We start from the raw sequence: 21,952 nt of genomic DNA, 5'->3' as shown, positions 1-21,952 counted from the left end.
GTGGGACCCTGTAAGTTGGAAAGAGTTTTTTAATCTTGGGTGCAGTCCTTCATGGCAGCCTGTACACCAACACTCCCCACCTACTGGGAAGGGCCAAGAAGCAGGATTACACTGCGAGCTAGTGCCAGTCTCTGACACACAGCAAAACCAGGCTGTTCCTAATAAAATACCACAAATTAATTTAATCCTGTTTTCTAGGAGCGAAACACACGTTCTTTTCTTTCCTTTCCCCACCTAGAAATTGGCAATAGGAAAAACCAAAATACAAATGCCTTGATTTCAGGTGACTGTCACTGAGCTCTCGGAGCACTGCTGCTGAGAGTGGGGGGAGTAAAAAGCCTCATTTCCACCACCAGGACCCTTGAGTACCAAGAATGCTGTAATGGCATCACCAGTGTCAATCTGCCCTATCCCCATTGGATTTTCATACATTAGAGCTTTGGATTTCCTTACAGCACCAAGCTCGACTCCCACCTTGGGAATAAGAGGGGGTTTGTTTTGTTGTTTGTCATTGGGCTTTTTTGGGGGGGAGGGGAAGGGTGAATTTAGGTTTATTTTGGTTTTTAACTGCTCCTAAATTCACGACTTCCAAGTTTTTGCCTCTAGCATTATGTTTCCTAACTGTAACAATCTTGAAAGCAAAGTACGTAAACACAAAAATCTGTATAACCTAACCTTGTTCTTCTCATCATAGATTTATCTCATTGTTTGAGCTTCTGGCTCAAATGAAATCTTTTCTCAAGATACTTGAGCTGAATTTCCAAAGGACTGGATTTTCTGCACATTTGCTATATCTGAAATGATAACATCAGGTAACACTGAGGAAAAGGGGAAATAGGCCATGTCACGTAGGCATGAGGTTCTTCAAAGGAGACAATCCTACCCAGCTGCAGATAATTCCTGTTAAACATGACTTGAAAATTTAGCCCCAGCATTAGACAGAACTCAACATATTTCCAAATTAAAAGAAGTCATCATATTATTCATGTAGCAGCAAACAAAACATTAGGTTAACAGGTGTGAAGAAGAAAACATGGTTCTTCACGTTCTCACGTCAGGATACAGCGTAATAAGACAAAGTCACTGTCACACTGGACTTACTTTTCAATGGCCTCAATACTGAAACATCTCACAGCTCTGCCATAAGGGCAAGTAATGCATATGTTCTCAGAAAATGTCACAGAAACCATACTTTCCTTCCAAGTTTACATAGGCACAAGTGACAACTGCTATGATTTTTACTTCCATTGACCCAAATTACAGTGGATGTTTTTTCCCCATCAAGAATTATGATGATAATTTAGAAGTATATAATCACCCTCCTCTGCTGACACTGAAATGTCACCTCCACAGAACATCTCCTACTACTTGTAATTCCACTAAATTCACTATCGATTACACGAGCTGCTGTTACAAGCATAAAACAAGCACCGGCTCTCCAACCCCAGAAACCTGCCAAGAGGAGGCAGAAGACAGCACTAGGGGAGAGATCTCCAGGTAAGATGTCTACTCTCCAAAGTAAATAGCCATCTACAAGATTCCTGAGCTGGATCACCCCAAAATATTACCTTCCAGAAGTCTCCAGGCTCCCTGTCCCACATGGGAACACCAGAAGAACACAGGAAGCCCCAAGACCATGGAAGAGCTCAGCAGAAGTTTTCAGATTTGCAATGCTGAAACTGTGGGAAAGGCAGACCCTTAACTCACTCTGGAGGTGCTTATGTCCTTTCTTAGATCCCACCTTAATTGTACAGCAAATTATATACTTTGGACTGGGCTGAATCAGAGAAAATCCTGCAAACATCATTTACTTTAAGAGCTGGGTATCATTAAAAGTCCCACAGCAACAGGAGCTGTAAGATACTCCCTCAAACCTACCTCAGAGAATGCCTAAACAACAAATATTTTAAAAACAACAAAACAGAAAAGGCATGGAGGGAAAGCCTGATCCAGGTCCCCATGTTGTCATGGTGACTCCCCAGTCATTATGTACTTCAGATACATTTAGAAAAAAGCTACATTTTCACCCCTCCCCAACCAAAGAATGCAAGGAAGGAAAAAAAATCCTGCCAGCTTGTCCCACGCCACTCAAACGACAACCTAATCCTTTGATCAGGCAGCACCCCCGATATATTTTAATCAATACCTTCCCTGCACTGCGAATCAGGTACTCAGACAACATGGAAACAGGCATCGGCAGAAAATTCAAATTATTAATCTGTCCAATCCATTTATCATACAAGACGAGGATGCTACTTGAAATGTTTCTGACCACGCTTGGACCAGCTTCAGAATATTTAAAAATAATTACTTACAACATCATTTCATTCCTTCCCATTTGCAGGCACTGTTTGCAAGCAATTGGTTTTCTTTTAACCAAGTACTACCAGTTCCACATGTTTATCACAGAGAGCAGACGACCTCAGCCAGCTCAAACTGAATAAAATCCTCTCAACATCTACACGCAAATGCCGCATAAATACGGGTTTTAAAAAGCATAAGATCAATACAGCTCATTATGGAGCTGGCATGGAAACGCAGCAAACGCTCTGCTACCGCTAAACCGCTCGCACCGAGCGAGCGCTGCCCACCACCACCAAACATCCCCCGCCTGCACAGCGGGAAAAGGCTGATGCACACACAGCACAGTTGTGTAATAAGACACCATTTTCTGAAGGATACCTGAAAAAAGCATGAAGGGCTCCACGAGCGAGCGGCACTGGAGCAGAGCACAGCGAGCACAGCGAGCACAGCACCCACGCCATCTGCCCCCCGCCCGCCTCCCAGACACGGCATCCCCATCACCCCCAGCCTCCCCCGGCAGCAACCCACGGAGCAAGGTTTCAATGTTCTGTCCTTACTAAGCAACGTAGGGACACCAGGTCACTTGAAGATTGCCCGTTCTGTCCCGCTGCAGGGGCCTCCCAAATCAAAAGTGCCCAGCGAAATTCAGGCTTTTCGGCCTCCCCCCCCTTTTTTTTTTCATATTCATTCAAAGCCGTAGGAATACACTCAGCCCTTGACAATGCCAGCTTGCATGATGAAAGAGGAAAAGTAGTTTTGAGGCTGCAGAATGCCTTTCCCGGGTTACCATGGAAATAAATGTGGGAAGGGGAGGGGGTTTCTCTGATGGCAACTGCTGCTACTCGGTGGAGATTCTCTAAAGCCAGGCTGCGTGGGACTCTGCTCCAGGAGAAGAAAATGTGCTTTACTATTACTACTCTAATTTCACCTGCACTTACTTTCATTTTCACCAAATTTCACCGAGCTGAAATGCGTGAAACTTCCCCCAAGATGTTGGGGGGACGCTGGTTGAAATAATCACAGTGTAAGAGCCCTCCAAAGAGGAGCTGAAGAAACTTTATTTACATACTGGAATTTGCACAGATGGGAATTGCTGCTCAGTTGCAATTAAAACTTGGTTGACAAAGTGGAACCTGTTGCAAGGCTGACTAGTTTCAGGAAGGCTTCATAAGGAGCATCAGCCTGTTGTTAAACCAATCCCAGTGCCCCGACAGAAGTGGCTGATATCTCCTACCCATGTGGGGCCAGGGGAGAACTGGTGGGAGAAATATCCTAAACCAGGTCCCCTCCTGACTTCTCTCTCACTGCAGCAACTTCTGCTCTAATCTGAGCTGACAAAATTATGAAAACACGTTTTTTACATCATCATCTCACAGCAGGAAGATGAAGTAATATTACAGTTACACATATGGAAAACACACTGCTGGTCCATGAGTGGAAAAACCCCTGCAAAGCAGAAAGCAAACAGCCCAACCCATACACTTCTACCTGTTTTCCTCCCCAGCCAAATACAATTTCAACATTTCTTTACTAGCCCACAAATCAAAAACTCTAATACAAGTAAACACAAGTCTGATCTTATGATACCACAGTAAAAATTGGTTTTGCTGCTCACAAGGAACCCAGATCACTCAGAGGGATTCTCCTTGCTTTCCCAGGCTCCTCCAGGTGCCCTCACCATCACGTCTTTATAACCACCCACAGAAAGTTTCACTCACAGCAAAAATCTCAATTCCTACACAAACTCAAGGAAGAGCAGAATTAAATCTTCCAATGCAAAGACAGCAAAGCACCACAAAGCAGCAACTGCTACAAACAAGCACCGGGGAAGGGCTGAAAGGGCTTAAAAATCCCAACAGCCAGAAACCAGAGCAGCTCAATCCTGCTGCAGCCAGAAGCCACGGAGCAGCTCTGCAGGGCTCACCTGACCTGGTCTTACATGGTTCTGGCCATATCCCCTCACACCATGCCAGCTTTCCACTGTGCCCCTCTCCCAGCAGCAGCAAGCACTGACCAGTGCAGTGTCCACTGTCCAGCTGGCAGCTGCCATCCTGATAATTTTTTGGGAAAACAGGAAGGAAAAAGAAGAAAAGAAAATTATTCTGGAGCTCTTTATCCCTTTTCTCAACCTGCTCTGAAATGACCCTGAGGAGCGAGGAGGGACAGAGCACAATGCATAAACCCCACTTCCTCAGGAAACCAGATTAAAAGCCACACCATCGACTAGCAAGGAAGCTCAACAAGACCAGGAGAACTCACATGGGAGCAGCTTAGATGGATTATTTTTTTCTTGAAAAGGCAGCTGCCAGGGAGAGACAAAGGTAAACACTGAGGCAGAGCAGAAGGCCAAGAAATTTCAGGGAGAACATATATTGATTATCAAAAGTCAAAAAATACATATTTTTTTTAATATATATGCAAAAATCACATGTATACACGCATGGCTGGGAAGGGCAGCCAGGAGATTTCTTCAAAGCCTCCCTGGCCAAACAAAAAAGCATCACTGATTTTAGACTTTCTAAAAGCTAAATAGCAATAGACTGACCAGCCAGCATTCCTGTGATTACGTGGCTAAAACTCCTCCAGGAGAGGAATATACACATGATACACATCATACCTCGTCTCCTAGTAACAAGGCAAGGTATCACATGTGCAGAGCTGAGGGGGAAAAACAGACTTTAGTCTTTCATTGCAAAATAATAAATGGAACAAACTGACAAGTGACTAGCTATTTCTTACTGTGTGATCCTCCTGTAATCTTCTTGAAGCTTTTTATCAGAATTGTGCACATGCAAAGAAATGAAGAGTTAATCCCGTGTTTGCTGCTATCTTTTTGATGACTGATAACCTCTCACTGGAAGAACAGAGATATAATTTAAAAAAAAAAAAAAAAAGAGGCCATTGTTAAGGATAAACTAACACTTCGAATCATGTACCCAGAAAACAGGGAACCTGTTATTTGTTTACCCTTTAATGCTGTGACAACTACATTAAGCTGCCAGTAAAACAAAGGAAAGAAGTCAGCTTGCCCACCTTTAACACTGATATCTGATGCAGACACTTGCACTGCTGTATTTTCATACTATCAGTAGCTGCATGCACCAAAAATAAAAAAAAAAAAAAACCACAACCAAACCCTCAGAAGATGCAATAAATCACTCAAGCCATAAAGGCACAAGCAAAAGAGCCTTGTTTTTTTGAATTGTGTAATAACTTTAAATAACCAACCAAAAAAAAAAACCTACAACTGCTAATCTGTGTGAAAACTGCACAAGCACACCATGTTATCTGGTCCCCAAATAACACCACTAAAGGTGAAATGGTACACTAGCCTTTGGAAATGGAGACTTATAGAGGAACCTGGTACATCTGGGGACACTCTGTGGTTTGCAATATGTATTTTTACCATTTTCTCTCGTGCAGAGCTGGCTGTGTGGGCAGACAGAAAACTCAGGGTGCTTTTGTGAGCCACACGGGTTTTCCACATATTTCAACCTAAATCCAAGCCACCTGAAAAGGAAACCAGAGTGGTTTTTTAAAAGATGACTTTTCACAATTCTCCTTAAGTTTTCAACATTTTAAGCCCCATATCTGCCAATGACCAGCATTTCCTTCTCCTGTAGCAGCAGGAAAATTCCTCATATACACTGACAAGGCTTAAAGGTGCTACCCTACTGCTGCTTTAGAATGGCAGTTAAAAAAGTATTTATCAATTGTTATTTCCTCCTGCATCTCTAATCACTACAGAGGCATTGCACCTTTAAAACACAATCTTTTCAATCCACATAGTGTTTCCTTGGTGGCATTAAGCCAGCAAAGGGGGTTTTATCACTGTTCAGTTGCAAGAGAAACTTATGAGAACCAAGTAACTGTTGAGAAAATGGAAATAACTTTGCTGTCAGTCACCTCTGCTGCCAAAATACATTCCTTTCAGAGCTCAGCATCTTTGCTTTTTTAAGCTTAAACACACTAAACAGAAAAATTTGCCCTGGTCATACAAATTTCTGCAACTTATTTGACAATCTCCCCCTTAAGATCCTGCAGTAAAAAAAGAGAGGTTTAAATCACTGGTGTCAGAAGAAGATTAAACACCCAAATAACTTCATCTAGTTTAGTTGGGTAGTTTTTCTACTAAAACAAAATAAAATATTCCTCAATAAAGCCAGATGAATGGGTCTTTAGAGATCTTTGATCCAGCCATTTCATACCACATATCCAGTAAGTGTATAAATTTTACTGTACTAATAATAGGTTATTATTACTATTACCATCCCCAACAACAGACAGGCAGTGCTGACCATCCTTTAAGCACAAACACTTGTGAGAGGCTTTCAGCCTCAGGCTGAGTGTCCCCAGAGCACTCTGCTGTGGAACCACATCAGGAGAAAATCCAGAGCAGAGCTGGCATGCAGTGAGGAACAGAGGGGAGCACGAGGAGCTTGGGAACTTCAATTCAATGACAGAAACAAATATGAAAGGTGTGAAGTGCCTTTTTCCCACTCTCATTTTATCTCCACTGTCAGAAAACGCTCTGAAAGCAAGCAGAACGTATTTCTGCGAGGTCACCGAGGGGAGCTTCATAATTTCTTCTGAAACATTTAGAAAAGAGGAATAAAACTGGAAAGCTGAAACCATAAACTATGACATGCACATTTATTCACAGTTGACTTTGCAATTTCCAGTTTGGTTTTTATCAGGACAAAACCTCATGGTCTCATTTCCTCCGGTTTCCAGGGAACTTCGTTATTAAAACACAGTTTTAAAATAGACCATGACTTCACCCAAAAAACAAAGATAGCCTTTGTGTGAGGGGAACTACAGTTGTGTGCTTTGAATGGTGCATAACACAGCACAGCTTTAGCAAGAGCATGAGCCAGGCCAATTATTTTTAAATTTTTATATATAATCCTTAATTTTTAATACATATATACATGGATCCATACATTATACATATACATGTATGTACATATGTACACCTTGACAATCACTCCCTTTAATAACTTCAAACTTACAAAGAAGCAGTTTGCTGCTGTTATAGTAATTGTTCATAGTTAATTTTATGCATCATCTCTTTCAGAGCAGTAGGAATAAAAATGTACTCACAAATAACATATCAATGAACAATTTTCTTCCCCAAACTCTTGTCACTGCTGCCACAGCAGACAGTGCACAGGGGCAGCACATTGTCCTTGGTTCTGGAATGTTCTGAAATCATCAGTGAGGAAAAGGAATCGCTGTTATTAGCTGGATATCTATACACATATGATGTAGCTAACTGGCCACCTACATTTCTGTGGCTCTCACATGTTTTTTGGAAGCTCTGGGATGTGGAACAGCAGCGCCTGCTCTTGGTGAGAGCACTTTGATAGCAGCGTGTTGGAGTGGTGTCCAATTTTAATTTTATTATTCCTACAAAAGCACCCAACAATCCCAAAGGAAAGCAGGGCTCAGAGAGATAGGCACTGTACAAATACTTACTAAAAACAGGCTTTGTTCACAGTTCAAACAAAGTATGCTTGAAAATGAAAGAAGGGGGGGGGGGGGGAGGAAAGTGTTGCCAAGGTTTCACAGCGGGAACAGAACTGTAGCAGGGACTCCTGTCCAGTCCTTCCCAGCTCCTGGGACAGGGCTAACCCCCCTCCAGCACCAGTTAGTGAGCTGGTAGCATCCTTTCAGACAAAAAGAAGCAAATATGAGCCTTTGTTATCCCACTCCACAAAATACATAACTGAAGTGCATGTGTTCTTGGTGCACACAACTCCTTGCTGGCACACAGGAGAGGCAGGGGAATTCTTGTGGGAATCCCCTGCTAGAACACTGGCAGAACATCACTGGCTACATTAGTCACAGCCCAGCACAAACAGAATATGCAATTCTGCAGGAAAAAACAAAAGTGAAGGAGCACACAGAGACAGACACCGTGCAGAGAAGTTACTACCACAATAGCATTTCATGCAAGAAGTAGTAAAAAGAACACAGTATTATCCCTTTTGGATTCAGCTGCACTGAGCAGTAAGTGTACTTGCAAAGAAATCAGATTTAAATCGGTGCTTCCAAGCAAAACTTCAGGTCTTTCAAAGAGTGTGTTCCTCTTCATGCCACGCTGAAGCAGGGTCATCCACTGCTGCCATAGCAGGTTTAGCAGCTGAAAGGGCTTGTCTCCCATAAGTAGAAGAGCCTTGGACTGACTTTCACAATTCCATTAAAAATTGCTTTTAAAGGTATCCACTGGCACATAGAAAGAGGCAGGTGGGCTCATACAGAGATTTTTATCAAAGTAATATTATCCAGAACAGAAACCATATCTTTATAAGGATCTACGTGTAAATATGGGGTGCCCTAAAAAAGGGCCAATTCCCATCCAAATCCCATAATACAGCAGTCTTAGCCAAAAAAATCAGAAGGTTTCATTGAATTAATGCCTATTCTTCATGACTAAAGGTGACAGAACCCTGCAATAGAATCATGGAATTGTTAAGGTTGGAAAAGACCTCTAAGATCGAGTCCAAACCATCAACCCAGCACCTCTAAACCATGTCCTCAAGTGCCACATCAATATTTTTTGAACACTTCCAGGGGTGGGGATTCCACCACTACCCTGGGCAGCCCCTTCCAATGCCTGACCACCCTTTCGGTGAAGAAAATTACCCTGATATCAAATCTAAACCTTCCCTGGGGCAACTTGAGGCTGTTTCCTCTGCTCCAGTCCCTTGTTCCCTGGGAGTAGAGCTTGACACTCCCCCCCAGCTCCACGCTCCTGTCCCCCTGAGCCTCCTTTCCCCCAGGCTGTGCCCCCCCAGCTCCCTCAGCTGCTCCCGGTGCTCCAGACCCCTCCCAGTTCCCTTCTCTGGACATGTGCCAGCACCTCAAGGTCTTTCTTGTTGTAAGGGGCCCAAAACTGAGCCCAGGATTTGAGGTGCAGCCTCACCAGTGCCCAGCACAGGGGAACAAAAGGAGGCTGGGCCTGGGCTCAGTTCAGCATCTCCACTGGGGCAGGCAGAACACTACACTGCTGTCCTCTACTTAAACACCCAGTGGTCTTCTGCCTTCTCTTGCTCTGTTTTCAAATTAATTCAGAAACACCAAACTTGTGTTAAGAAAAAAATTAGTCTGTGGAAATTCGCACAGTAACGAAGAGCCCATGATTATATCAGCAATTTTTGTATGGGCTATGGCTGTACTTCTGATTTATGAAAAAGGCTTTTACATTCAAGGCTTTATCCCAAGCTTTTGCAATTAACTGTATGTATGTATGTATGCTCTTGTGAAAAACAAAGCAGAAGTCTTTTCTTTTACTTTTCCCCTTCAATTTATCCTTTGCTGTAAAGAGAAAGGTTATAATTCACTCAATTGCTCATTTCTCTACCAGGATTAAGAGGTAAAAATGCTCCAGTTTCCTTGCCAGGACCCAGCAGTAGCACACTTGCCTGGCATGGAAAATCCATGCATCTTGCTCCACACCAAGAGAAATGTTAAAACTGCATAGACACAAATTAAAAAAAAAAAAAAATTAACAAAATCCTATTAATTTCCGTATTGCATTGATCAAAAATCAGTACCTGCACAAAGATCTGCAAAATTAAAATCAAGTCAAGCCTGTAGCTTTTAAAGCCTTCATCCTGGATTCTGTAATGTGTTCAATCATAATTAATTAGGCTTAATAATAATCTTATTATACAAAAGGTGTTTAAAAAGAAACGCCAAAAAAATCCCGAAGCATTTCATGAAGTAACATTTCCACTGACATGAAATAATATATCAGTTACAGAAATTCAAACTCCTTCCAGCTGAGATTTCGCAAGTTTTTGCTGAAGGGACCCAGACAAAGAAATACAAATCAAGAGACTGAATTCTCTGATTTTTGCCAGCTGCTGTTCTGGGCACTGAGCACAACAATTCTCTGTGACTAGAGCCTGGCCTGAGCTGCTCTGGACACAGAACAAGCTCAAAACTTGCAGGAGAAGGATTTACTTTTGTTCTTTTATTTTTCAAATAGCCACAAAACTACATCCTGGCTTGAGGAACAAGGTTATAAGGCCCTTGTCTTGCATGAATTTGCCTGTTTTATGGCACCCAGGACTTCTGTTCTGAGTGTTGTTCTTTTAAGCACAGCCTCTCACACGGGTTTAAATGTTTAGCACAAGACAGTCCAAAGAGCTCTTTGTTGTAGTTTGCTGCCAAGAGGTTTGGATTTGGGCTGGTTATCGTTTGTTCTGTCCATACTAATGGCATCCTTTAGACAAATATTTGGCAATGCAGTCTTGGCTTAAAAAAACCACAACATTTTCTCAAGGAAGTATCTTTCCATATTATTAAATGAATATGAAAAAAAAAGAGGATGCCTGTATGGACAAGGTGGAAAACTACAGTACTGGTTACAAAACAAAGCAAAACTTGGACCTGTTGGGCTAGAGGCAAAAAAGTAGGGCACAAGTGAAGCTAGAAAAGGCAGAAGCCCCAAGTTTCCCCACAGTGAGAAAATGTGTGTGTGCTGTAGAGTCAAACAAACCACATTAACCCTCAGGTTAATGCCAACAGCACTAAACCAGAACTGCACGGAACCACCTCGTGACTGGTGTCCTGCTCCACTCTCCCTCAACCTGTAAAATGCGATTTTCCACACAAGTCATTTCAAGTTCACGTTCAGGGAAGTCCTTTGCTGCTCTTGGAACGCTGCAGCCTTCTGCCTGCCTCCAGGACCTGTTTGGATCCTCTTGAATCCAACAGAAAATAATTAAGCTTTATGCAACTTTTGCCCCCTTCAGTAGTACACCTTGAGAAGATTTTGAATCTTTTTTTTTTTTGGTGATGAAACAGGTTGATTTTAAGGAGAATGAGGGACTATCTGGACTCTTGCAGCAAACCTCAGACAGCAGACAGAGCCCCAGGACTGCTGGGACTGGTCCCACAAAAACACTACAGTGCAGCTCCTCCAGAGCCCCACAGACACCCAGGAACTGCATCTGAGGCAGCAATAATCTCCTGTCATTTATTAAGTTGAGCTTCAACAGATGTTTAAACAGGACTGAGGTTTATCATCAATAAATCTTGTCATGCTCGCTTAGCTTGGCCTCTAATTAGGGATGCATAAACTCCCCTCGTTTAATTTCCAACCGCTTTTGAACGCACAGTTTAAAAGCTCCATTTGTCTCAGAATTACTGCTTTGTGTTTTCAGTATAATTCTTCCATGGGGTTTTGAGACAAAACTGAAGAGGAACAAAGGAGTTGACCATGAACATTATCAGAAAAGGAGGGGGAGGGGGAAGAGTGAAAGTGAAAAATAAAGTATTTGAGGAACAGATGGAAAGGAAAGATGGAGAGCAGCAAGGAACATAACAAATGCATACCATGGCCTGTAAACTATTTCATCCCAGCTTGGCTTTTGTGCCATCAGATGTAGAATTCCTCTCTTTTAATGTATCACCCAGGTGTGAGACATGGGCTAAGTGAAAGAGAGGTCAGGATGTGTTTCTAGTCTGGGCACAAGATAAAAGACAAAGGGAAGCTCAGATTTTAAACTCTAAAGGTACCAGTTATTGATTTCCATTTTGTTAGTCTTCCAAACACAAAGTTTAATGTTCCTCCAGATGTTTAACAGCTTTCCATGCTGCCTTTAGGACTGCCCACCTCTCATCTAAAGGAAGGTACCCTGACAGTCTCTCTTGTAGCACATCTTGACCCATCCACAGTTTTCCCAATGTTAAGACAGATTTGAAACACAGGTGGACTTGCCAACAAATAAACTACAATGTCACTGGCTGATCATGTCAGTGTTTTATCAGGGGAACTCTCTCATTATATCATTATAGATCTGTGAGATACACACACACATCTCTAAGCAGATGATTCCCAGGCAAGAAATATCACTCCCCTTTATTCCTGTTCTGCAGATTTTTTTGCATATTACTTGTCACCCAGAGTAGTAGGTTATATTGCATTACAATAGACACAGTAAACTAGATTTATCAGGTTGTGGGTTTTTAACAATTTCTACTAAAAATAAAACAAGCAAAAATGCCAGCATTGAATTTGAGATTTCAAAATTTTCCCATAACAGTCTAGTTTCTTCAGACTTTACTGCTCATCAGAAAAGGTCATTTCAAAGAGCAAGACACAGCACTGAGTGCCTGGTGGGTCTGCAGAGACCTCCATGGGTGCTGCCACCCCCCCCTTGCCTGCACCTTGCACGCTGAGTTTTGGGGAATTACGTCAGGTGCCACGTTTTGGTATTTCCCAAACATTCAAAAAACACAGTACTTTAGCTATAGGCTCAGAAGAGAGTAAAGAAAAAGACATGAAGAGAGCAAAAGCTGCAACAAATTAAGTTATTTATCAGGAGGTGGATTATTTCACATAAAATTATGTCTTTTACTCACAAACCAGCCACCAACCCTTTTCACACATCTATAAACCTCCTAAATACCACACAGTTTGAACTAGAACAGCTAAACACGACCTATCTCTAGTTCCTGCTCTCTAATTAGGAGTTGCTTCTTAGGATGAACAGCAGTGAGAAGCTGGTGCAGGTGCACAGAGGTGGGTCCAGGTACAGGCACAGAACTGAGGAGGTCTGTGCCTCCACCATCTGAGCCCCATTTCTCTCATCGCTCGTGAGCCTCCTGGTGCTCACTCCAAGTTTGGTATCTGATGGCCTGAGTCCAGGTTAATAAAAATATCACCTTTGCAACATATTATTTTACTGCCTTAAGAAATATTGCTACAGCAAACATTTCTGGCTCTTTTGTCTCCTCTACTCACCAAAACACACACAGAAGATGTGTGCTAACACTGAATATTAACCCTCTACCTTATCACACCACGGCTGTACAGGGAGTTCAGCTCCACACTGAGACAAAACAGAATCACCTTCACTTGGCTTTCCACCATGGATGGGGGTGTGTTCAAGAAAACACTTTGCTTTGACAAATCTGTGTCCAAACCATTTACGTATTTGTAATTGCAGTCAATATTGTGGTAAAACCTGCGAAGGCACCAGGGCTCCACCACACAAATGGATCACAAAACCACACCCCTTCTGGGGAATTTAACAGGGTAAGAACACACCCTTCTGAGAGGTCTCTGCTCTCACCATAACCTCTCATTCAATAGCAATACAGAATCATGGACGGGACCTCGAAGCTCATCTTGTTCCAACCCTCTGTCACGGGCAGGGACACCTTCCACTAGACCAGATTGCTCCAAGCCCCGTCCAACCTGGCCTTGGACACTTCCAGGGATGGGGAGCATCATTTCTAACAACAATTCATCAGAGTTGTGAGAATGACTGTGATTTAACCTGTTGCACAGTTTTGTTCAAAGCCTTTAGAAAAAAAGTCTTCCCTCATTTAGTTTTTGCTTATGGGACATGCGAAAAGCCCAAGTAGAGGATATAAACATTTCCCATTCATGCCCCTTCAATTTTACAAGTACAATATGAAAACATTTTGGAAACAAGATGTTCTGAATTTTTTTCTAAATCAACACCAGAATACAGATTTATTTTTTTTATGCAGGACCACTCATCTTTTTATCCTTAAGCATCAAGTGTCATCTGGTGGATTGACAGAGAACTGCACCAAAGAACCTCTCAGAGCAAATTTCACTTGGGAAGAAGAAATAAACAAACTAAGTAGAGACAATATTTACCTACAGCCTCAGAGATGCAAACAATAGAAGCACAAACCTCTTTCAGACGCAGGTGTTTAGAAGAGGATCAGCCATAAGACTCTCATCTCATAACACATCCAGGGATTTGATGGATTTACCTCACTGAAATTTGGGAAACACAAGCTTTTTATGACTTTCTGTCCAAAAGCTACAAGAAAGCATTATTAAAGCTACTAAAAAGCTGTATGTCCCCAGCAAAGACATCAAAAACCCTCAGTCAATTTTTATCTTTTTTTTGTTAATTTAATCTGAGATCCATAAGTAACTTCCTGAATCTGGAACTGAAGCTTTAAAGGAAAACAGTCATCCTGGGTGACATGTCAAGCTGTTTTCCCTGATGAAGAAAATGATAAATAATAAAATAATCAGATGCCTTAATCAAGGCCAGTAAAAACACAACAAAGCTTTAAATAAAAGAGCAAATGTTTAACTAGAAACCAAACTTCCTATTTCTTACTGTGCGTTTGCAGCACACATCCCAGGCTCCTCTCTCAACCAACATTAATCAGCTCTGACATCATGATTTTAAAGAACAAACATCTCTTTTCTTATCACTAAAGAGAAGTAAGAGACTGAGCCAAGAAGACAGGTTACAACAAACTCCTAACAAAGCTGCAGAGAAAATAAAAATTAAATAAATAAAAGAGAAGACTTTGCCAGGATCACAAGAAGAAGATTGATTTCTATCAGTTTTAATGCTTCAATTCTAAAAGTAACTCCCCCTCCAAAAATGTATTCCTTTAAAGACATTAATTTTGAAATACATTATTTAGCAATCTTAATAAGTAAACCACGGGGCACATACCTTTGGGAAACACTCCAGTTTTTTAGGAAGAAGAGTGTTAATCAACTTACAAAGTGGAAAAATCATCAGCATCTTCCTGGCCTGTCAAGTGATTTCATCCCTTATTGTGAAGGGTCATGGCCACTGGTGGCACTAAAGTGAGTTTCAGCTGTTTGAAACCACAGCAAAAGCCAATTGCCAGAGAAGGCAGCTCAGCCCCACAGCATGGCTCTGTTTGCTAAGGTCCTAGAGTGGTTTTGGCTGGAAGGGACCTCACAGATCATCCCATTTCAGTGAGATGTTCCCAACGGGGACAGCGAGACCTTCCACCAGCCCAGGTTGCTCCAAGCCTTGTCCAGCCTGGCCTTGAACACTCGCAGGGATGGGGCAGCCACAGCTTCTCTGAGCAACCTGTGCCAGGGCCTCACCACCTTCACAGCCAAGAATTCCTTCCCAATATCCCATCTATTCCTGCCCTCTGGCAGTGGGAAGCCATTCCCCCTTGTTCTGTCCCTCCAGGCCCTTGTCCAAAGTCCCTCTCCAGCTCTCTTGGAGCCCCTTTAGGCCCTGGAAGGGGCTCTGAGGTCTCCCCGGAATCTTCTCTTCTCCAGGCTGAACAACCCCAACTGTCTCAGCCTGTCTCCAGAGCAGAGGTGCCCCAGCCAGTAAGGTCACAGACCTGCAGGTGTGTGCACGCTTTTCACACCTCTTGTTTATTCCCCATGCTGTGTTCATTTGCATAGAGGAATTTAAACTGGGCCCCAGTGAAGTCAATGTACTGGCTGGAGTGGCTGCAATTCCTTTGTGCTGTCCTTCAGGTGCTCTCCTTCTGACTTGTGATCCCTCTGCAGGCTCTGGGCTTCTCTTGCTGGTACTGGCATCAAAGCAGCAGAAGCGGGATGGATTGACGTTCTCTGCCTTAGTTCAAAGCTCTTTTCACCACCTTGGCAAGACTATGAGCAAAGATGCTCTTTCCCTTCCCTGACAGCTGGACCCCACCTGCCCCCAGCAGACCAGGTTTCCAAAGCAAGGCCCATGGTCTAAGCAGCTGAACCCCTGGCTGGAAGGGAACCAGCCCCATGACCATTTGTTGAATCGCCAGATTCAAATGGTCCTTTCAAACCTCTTGCCTTTGACTGGGAGGAATGATGAAAAAGCTACCTGTGCTTCAGAGTCCCCTACCACCACTCCCAGGGCTCTGCAATCCTACTTGATGCTCCTCAGACTGCTCCTGGCTATGTCAGTGGTGCTGGAACACCAGCAGAGACTAACAGTCAGTGACATGGGGAGTAGACAGGACTGCCTCGCTCAGCTCCGCATCTCTCCTGATGGATGGGTCTTTCCTCTCCAGTCTGCAGAGTGGTAAAGTGGTTCTGCAAGGGCCTCTCAGGCTCTGGGGGAAGGCTCTTCCTCCTGCAGGTCCTTGCTGTTGAAGCTGCCATCCTTCTGCATTATTGCCCTGGTGCGTTCTGTGCGGGGGGCAGATTTTGCCTGTTTGGCTGAGAGCTGCGTGTCCACTGAAAACTGCACTTGGAAGCAGCTGCTGAACTCCTCCTCGGCCTCCCTAGTGTTACACTACCTCCTCAGAGCCTCCTTCAGCTCAGCCACCTGCTGCAGGTCATTCTCCACCTGGACACACTCTTTGCAGGCAGCTCTGCTGCCCATCCCTGCCCGAGGAGGAGGGGTCCAGGCACTGCCTGCAGCCTGAGGTCCACACCACATCCTGTCCCTTCAAAGCTCCCTCCGTGAGGAGGCATCAGCCACAGCTGGGGCAGATGGTGCAGATCCTCCCACTGCAGCCTGTGCTCCCAGAGGAGTGCCCCCTATCCTGCCCTGAGGGCTAAGCAGGATGGTGCTCAGCCCATGCAGGCGGTCACACACCGGGCCCCGTGGCTGCTCTGTGTCAGTCAGACTGAGCCGTTCTGGGTTATGAAGTCAGAGTCCACCAACTCTGTCATTAATCCAAAGGCAACTTGATGAGCAAAGTACCCCTTAAAGATACAGAATCAATTTGCTGTCTTTCCTGTGTGAGATCAAAGGTGTGGGCAGAGAAGAGTGGCCAAGACTCAGTTTGAGCCCTGGGGCACGGCCCTACCAAGAGGCTGTCCAAGCCCACTGAGCAGGCTTTCCAGGGGCTGACAGTGGCTGTGTCACCATCCCCGTGTTAGCTCTGACCAGAGAGCTCTTATAAAGCTGTGTCCCAACTCGCCTCACGCTATTGGGTTTTGGTTTGTAGCTCAGCACAGTCTTGAAGCATGACCTGTGCTCCCTTCAGAGGAAATGCAGTGAGGAGAGGCATTGAGGGAGTGCATCAAGCTCACAACAGCAGCTGACAGGCATGTGGTCTGCAGTGCCTTCCTAGAGCTGACCTCATGTGAAAGCCCTTCAGACACACACCCTGGGCAGATGGTGGTCCTCAGCACCACCTTCCTTCCATAGATCCACTTCTATAGGCTGCAGTTATTGTTGATGTAGACAAAGCCAACATAAGCTATTTCTCCTTTCTTTGGTATTTTTAACCTCCAAGTAAATGTTTTCGCTAAGCAAAACCTACTGCTAAACATTAAAACTAAGGATACATCCTAACCAGGACAATACCAACTAGAACTGCTTCCCACTCCTGAATCACAAACAAAATTATGCCGAGAACTGTTTATACTCCTCCCTTACAAGCCAAATCCAGTCTCCCCTCAAACCTGACACAAGAGAGAAGGCAACCACGAAGTCCAGGCTATCCAGGAAGAGGTGAGAACAAGCTTCTCAGCCGGGATTTCCAGCAGGCAGCACCCACTGGAAAAAAGGTGTGTAAGGGACTGCTCGCCTCTGCATCCCAAGTCACAGCCCTAAAGCTGAACTTCCCAAGTCCAGCGGGGTTTTCCAGTCAGTTCAGATAAGCTAATCCTCTTTTTTACAGGCTCCAAATAAAGTTCTCAACTGCCCCACTTGAGGTATACAAAAAGCTTCAGTAGATCAGAGGTCCAACTGAGCTGACAAAGACCAGAACAGCATTACCTCAAAGCTCAGTTCCGAGGTAGCTGATTCACAGTCACAATTAAAGTGCAAGCACTGTATACTGACATCTAAAGGTTCAGTTGCTTCAATTATACAGTGAAAGTCAGTACTTGAAACAGGACAAGTTTCTGATTCTCCTGATTAAAAACTGCCAAGCAACCAAGTGCAAAAGGTGGTCTGCTTAACTGCAGAGAAAGCCAAAACAACAGAGCAGCACCTTACCTCCCAGTAACCTCCTAGTTCCATGCCTAGTTGTTTTGGGTGAAATCTAAAAATAATTTAAGTAACTAAAGAGGTTAAAACAGTTGTCAAAAAAAAAAAATTAAAAAAAATCAGTGTACCACTGGGCATACCATCAGTACACCATGAGTAAATGAATACCCATGGATTTACCCCTGGTGCTCCAAAGTGAAGAAAGAGATGGTCTTGCTATTAGTCCTAGAAGGATAAAAAGCTCCAAACTCTGCATATACGATAAGAGGAGCCCTCCCCTACGAACTGCAGGGTTATGGCTCAAGGCAAAGGAATGTCTTCCCACAGTGCCAAGGAAAGCCACTTCAATGTGGTGTCCTCATCCCCCATTAGGGATTGCAAACCCTGTGTTTAGGGGCATGGAAAGAAGCTGAGAGATTTACAAGAATTAGCAGGGCTGTATCTAGAGTTTCCTACAACACCCACTTTTTCCAGTGGAGGAGATCTGTGGTCTTCTGAGGACTCAGTCAAATGCCAGTTTATTCAGTACAAAAAGCTGTAGCTCCACCGTGGCACCAGCTCCCAGCTAAAGGCATCTTCTCCTGACATACATCTTACAGATTCCTTAAACATACATCTTTCTAGTTTGGCCTTTAGTGTTGGTGCCAAGACTGCTGGCTGCCAGCACAGTATTAACTCAGGCTTGCAATGCTGGAAGGGGGCAGGGGAAGCATTCCTGACAATATTAACAATTAGGAGTTTCCTGCAACATCAGTGGAGTACTGGTGAGCAGCTGCAGAAACTGCAGAGAATGTTTTTCTTCTCTTAGACTTGATCAGCCATTATAAGATGCCAAGACAACCCATGTCACCACTGTGAGTTCCTGCAGGACCCCCCGAACAGCTTAGAACAGTTTAGACCATTCCCCACAGAACAGGACCACTGCAAAGCCCCTTTCTTTGGCAGAACCCAAATTCCCCCACTTTTCAGCATCCAGTATCCCACTTTTCCCACTGCCCTTCTCATGTAACCACGTGAGTCACTGATCATAAAACATCTTATATTCGCCACAAGAAAGACAGTTACCTTTGACTGCTGCAATTTTTCCTCATCTCCCAAACTGAAAGAAACCTAGTCTTTCTAGATGGACCCATATTCTTCACAAGCTGAACCACTAAAGGAACCTCTTCAACCAACTTCCACTGTAATGAACACATCCCCATCTAACAAAGGAGAAAATGAAGGGAAAAAAATTTAAAAAGCTTCGTTCCTACTTTTATTTTCGCTTTGGAACAGACGGGTGTAATAGGCAATAAATATTTTTCCCTGTTGTTTCCTGCTCTTATGGATCAAAATCTTTCATGCTGTCTAAAGATTAAATCTCCTATCAAGCCTGTAATTATAGAGTGTGGAAACAATAATAGAAAACCGATTTGTTATAGTCTGGGCTTTTTCCTAAAAATATTGAGATACTGAAGACAGTCCTTAACTGTTAGGCACTCCAAATCTCAAACTAAGATTACTTTACAACCTGCACCCTCAAACACTTTTAAAATAATCTGTGGATTACCCAACATTTGAATTTGGAGGAGAGAACGCTAATTACATGATTTGTAAAAACTTTACATTTTTTTCAGATCTCTGAGCATACTTATGACCTAAATCTGAGGAAAATAAAATAAATATCTATTTTCTTACAAAGCTGGATCTAAGTGCAAAGGAATATACTGAACCCCAATGGACTCAGAAGAGTGGTTTTTCCCTTACAAGCCACTGATAGGTATTTTGTCTTCTGCAATACTGGGTCTGCTTAGTGCTGCAGTGTTTCAGTGGGCACCTTAAATTGGGCAATTGTCCAGCCCACGACACCACAGAACTAAGCATGAGTATACAAAGAACAGAAAAAATGTCACTTTACAATAACCCTGCCTACATGGCATAAAACTATGGTGCACCCAAGCTTACAAACATTGCAAGACCACTTTTAATAGTGGGTTAGCCCAACTGAACTACTGGAAAATCCATCCAAGGATCCACCAATATGTAACGCAAACTAAAGCTGAGCTCATGCTGCCAAGGATCTGCTGTTTGCCTCCTCTGGGATGAAGCTATTCCAGTGTGTATACAACACATATGTTACTTTGGAAGGTCTTCTTAAAAACCAAACACACCCAAAAAAAAAAAAAAGCAAAACATTCACCCCCAAAACAGTACTTGTAACAAAGGCAGCAGACCCTCAGCCACCCTGGCCAGATCTCAGCCTAGTTTACAAAGCCAGTCCCAAAGATGCAGGTGCTGACTTACCTGCAAGTTGGCTTAGCAGGAAAGAGCTCTGGGAGTGCTCCTAATTTGGAGAGTAGCAAAGGGAAACTATTTAAACACCAATAGTTTTTTTCTACATGGTCAGTGCAACAGAAGTTAAGGAAGAAACTGTGCTTGCATTAACCTTCTGGAACAGTTAGTCTGCCTGATGGAGCGTGGATCTGCCAGTCTGGACCAAATATTTAGAATACAACTGTTGCACTGAAAAACAGGCTGGAAGGAAGGAAGTCATACTCTTGATTTCTCTCAAAAAGCAATTCACTTAAAAAAAAAAAATCCAAACCTACAGGGCAAAACCCAAACCAAAAACCGTGTTAGATTTAATATCGGTGGTCACCAAAACCTGAAAAGGCATTTAACTCGAATTTAGCCCTTGTATTTGGACTACACAGAGAAGAGATGGAATAAGTGGACCTGATGAGAGAGCAGCAATGCTGGCCCACCTAAATCAACTCCAAATAAGAGACCAGAGATGGCAGTATCTTTACTGAATATGCTGCATATTTCAGCCGAGGAACAGCACCAAATGCTGCCATTCTCTAACTTCTATAAACACTTCAAAGCTATCTGTAAGCTGCTGTAGAAATCCACAGCTGAGCTATGCTACAAATCCTACATAAATCAGCCTTTATCACGACTGGCATTAAATAAATGTAAAAATAACAATGTAGAAAAAGTGCAGGCTTCCAGTTTTTGTGGGTTTTTTTGTTTTTTTGTTTGTTTTTTTTTTGTTTAAACAAACTGGCTCAAATCTTGCAGTGGTGAGATGTATTTCAAAAGGAGGAGAAAAAAAATTGGACACTACAGTTTAATCAATACCAGAAAGCTGAAATGAAGACTCTACGTAGCATTTTGAATAGGCCAGCTGAGTGCAGGGAAAGTTCCTGAAAAACTAAAACCAGAGCATTCTGCGTACTCTAAGTGAAATAAATGGCAGTCATCATCACTAAAGTAGACTGAAAAATAAGGATTTGGATTTTAAAGCCTTTTCAGCAAGGGCACACCACTGCAGTCACCAGCATCAACTTAAGAAAACCTTAAAATCACCACTTGATTTTCAAGTCTTAAATAAACAAATCGAAACAGAAGTTACAGAACCACATTTGAACTGCTTCCCTTTTATAACTGAGTTCCACTTGAAAAGCCTAACCAACGTTTTAAAAAGGAAAAACAATTATATTCCACAAAAAAAGTATTCTAAGGCCTGCGGTGCAAATGATGATTTTGATGTATTTTTAGAAAATAAGGCACACAACATTTGTACACATTTAATGCATTTCAATAGATCAATATTTGATTTATTAATCAAACAGATATTAAATGAAGCCTCATCTTTTTTTCCCCACTACACAGTGAAATAAAAAAAAATATTCAGTCTTTAGTGCCAAGCACCTCCTCAGTAGGTGCCAGTGGGACCACCTGTGGGCTGCAGGGATGTTCTAAGGAATGACAACAATGATGGATTTTGTTATTTATCATAGCACCACACACAGAATTCTGCAAGCTACACCCAGAGCCTACAGGCTCAAAAGTCTGTTTTAATACAGAAGATCACTTCTTCCATCGCAAGATAAAGGAACATAAATTTCAGGGGCATTACATTAAATTAAATTTAAAAAAATCAGGGAAACAGCAGCACAGTTACAGAGTTATGATAACTCCACACACAC

General features: G+C 43.0%; 1 protein-coding gene across 6 annotated transcripts in view; it reads right to left on the bottom strand.

The window, feature by feature from the left end:
• Window positions 1–21,952, bottom strand: part of FGD3 (FYVE, RhoGEF and PH domain containing 3) — a 109,178-nt gene that overhangs the window by 77,414 nt on the left and 9,812 nt on the right. Inside the window, exon 1 of one of the 6 annotated variants that reach the window (XM_032699347.1) lies at window positions 2,862–3,042. The exons of 3 other annotated variants lie outside the window; for them this stretch is intronic. Coding sequence is in view for 1 of the 3 variants with exons in the window: in XM_032699345.1 (XP_032555236.1) it covers window positions 2,683–2,695 (13 nt within the window). In the remaining 2 variants the exon portion in view is untranslated. Of the gene's footprint in view, window positions 1–2,315; window positions 2,334–2,682; window positions 2,711–2,861; window positions 3,043–21,952 lie in introns of those variants that run through there. 2 more of the 6 variants (XM_032699345.1, XM_032699349.1) reach the window with 2 other exon arrangements.

Source organism: Chiroxiphia lanceolata, chromosome 11 (assembly GCF_009829145.1).
Source record: "Chiroxiphia lanceolata isolate bChiLan1 chromosome 11, bChiLan1.pri, whole genome shotgun sequence".
In the NCBI taxonomy this organism is placed as follows: Eukaryota; Metazoa; Chordata; class Aves; order Passeriformes; family Pipridae; genus Chiroxiphia; species Chiroxiphia lanceolata.
Note: the sequence above shows the minus strand (reverse complement) of the source record. Positions and strands in the feature narration are given on the sequence as shown.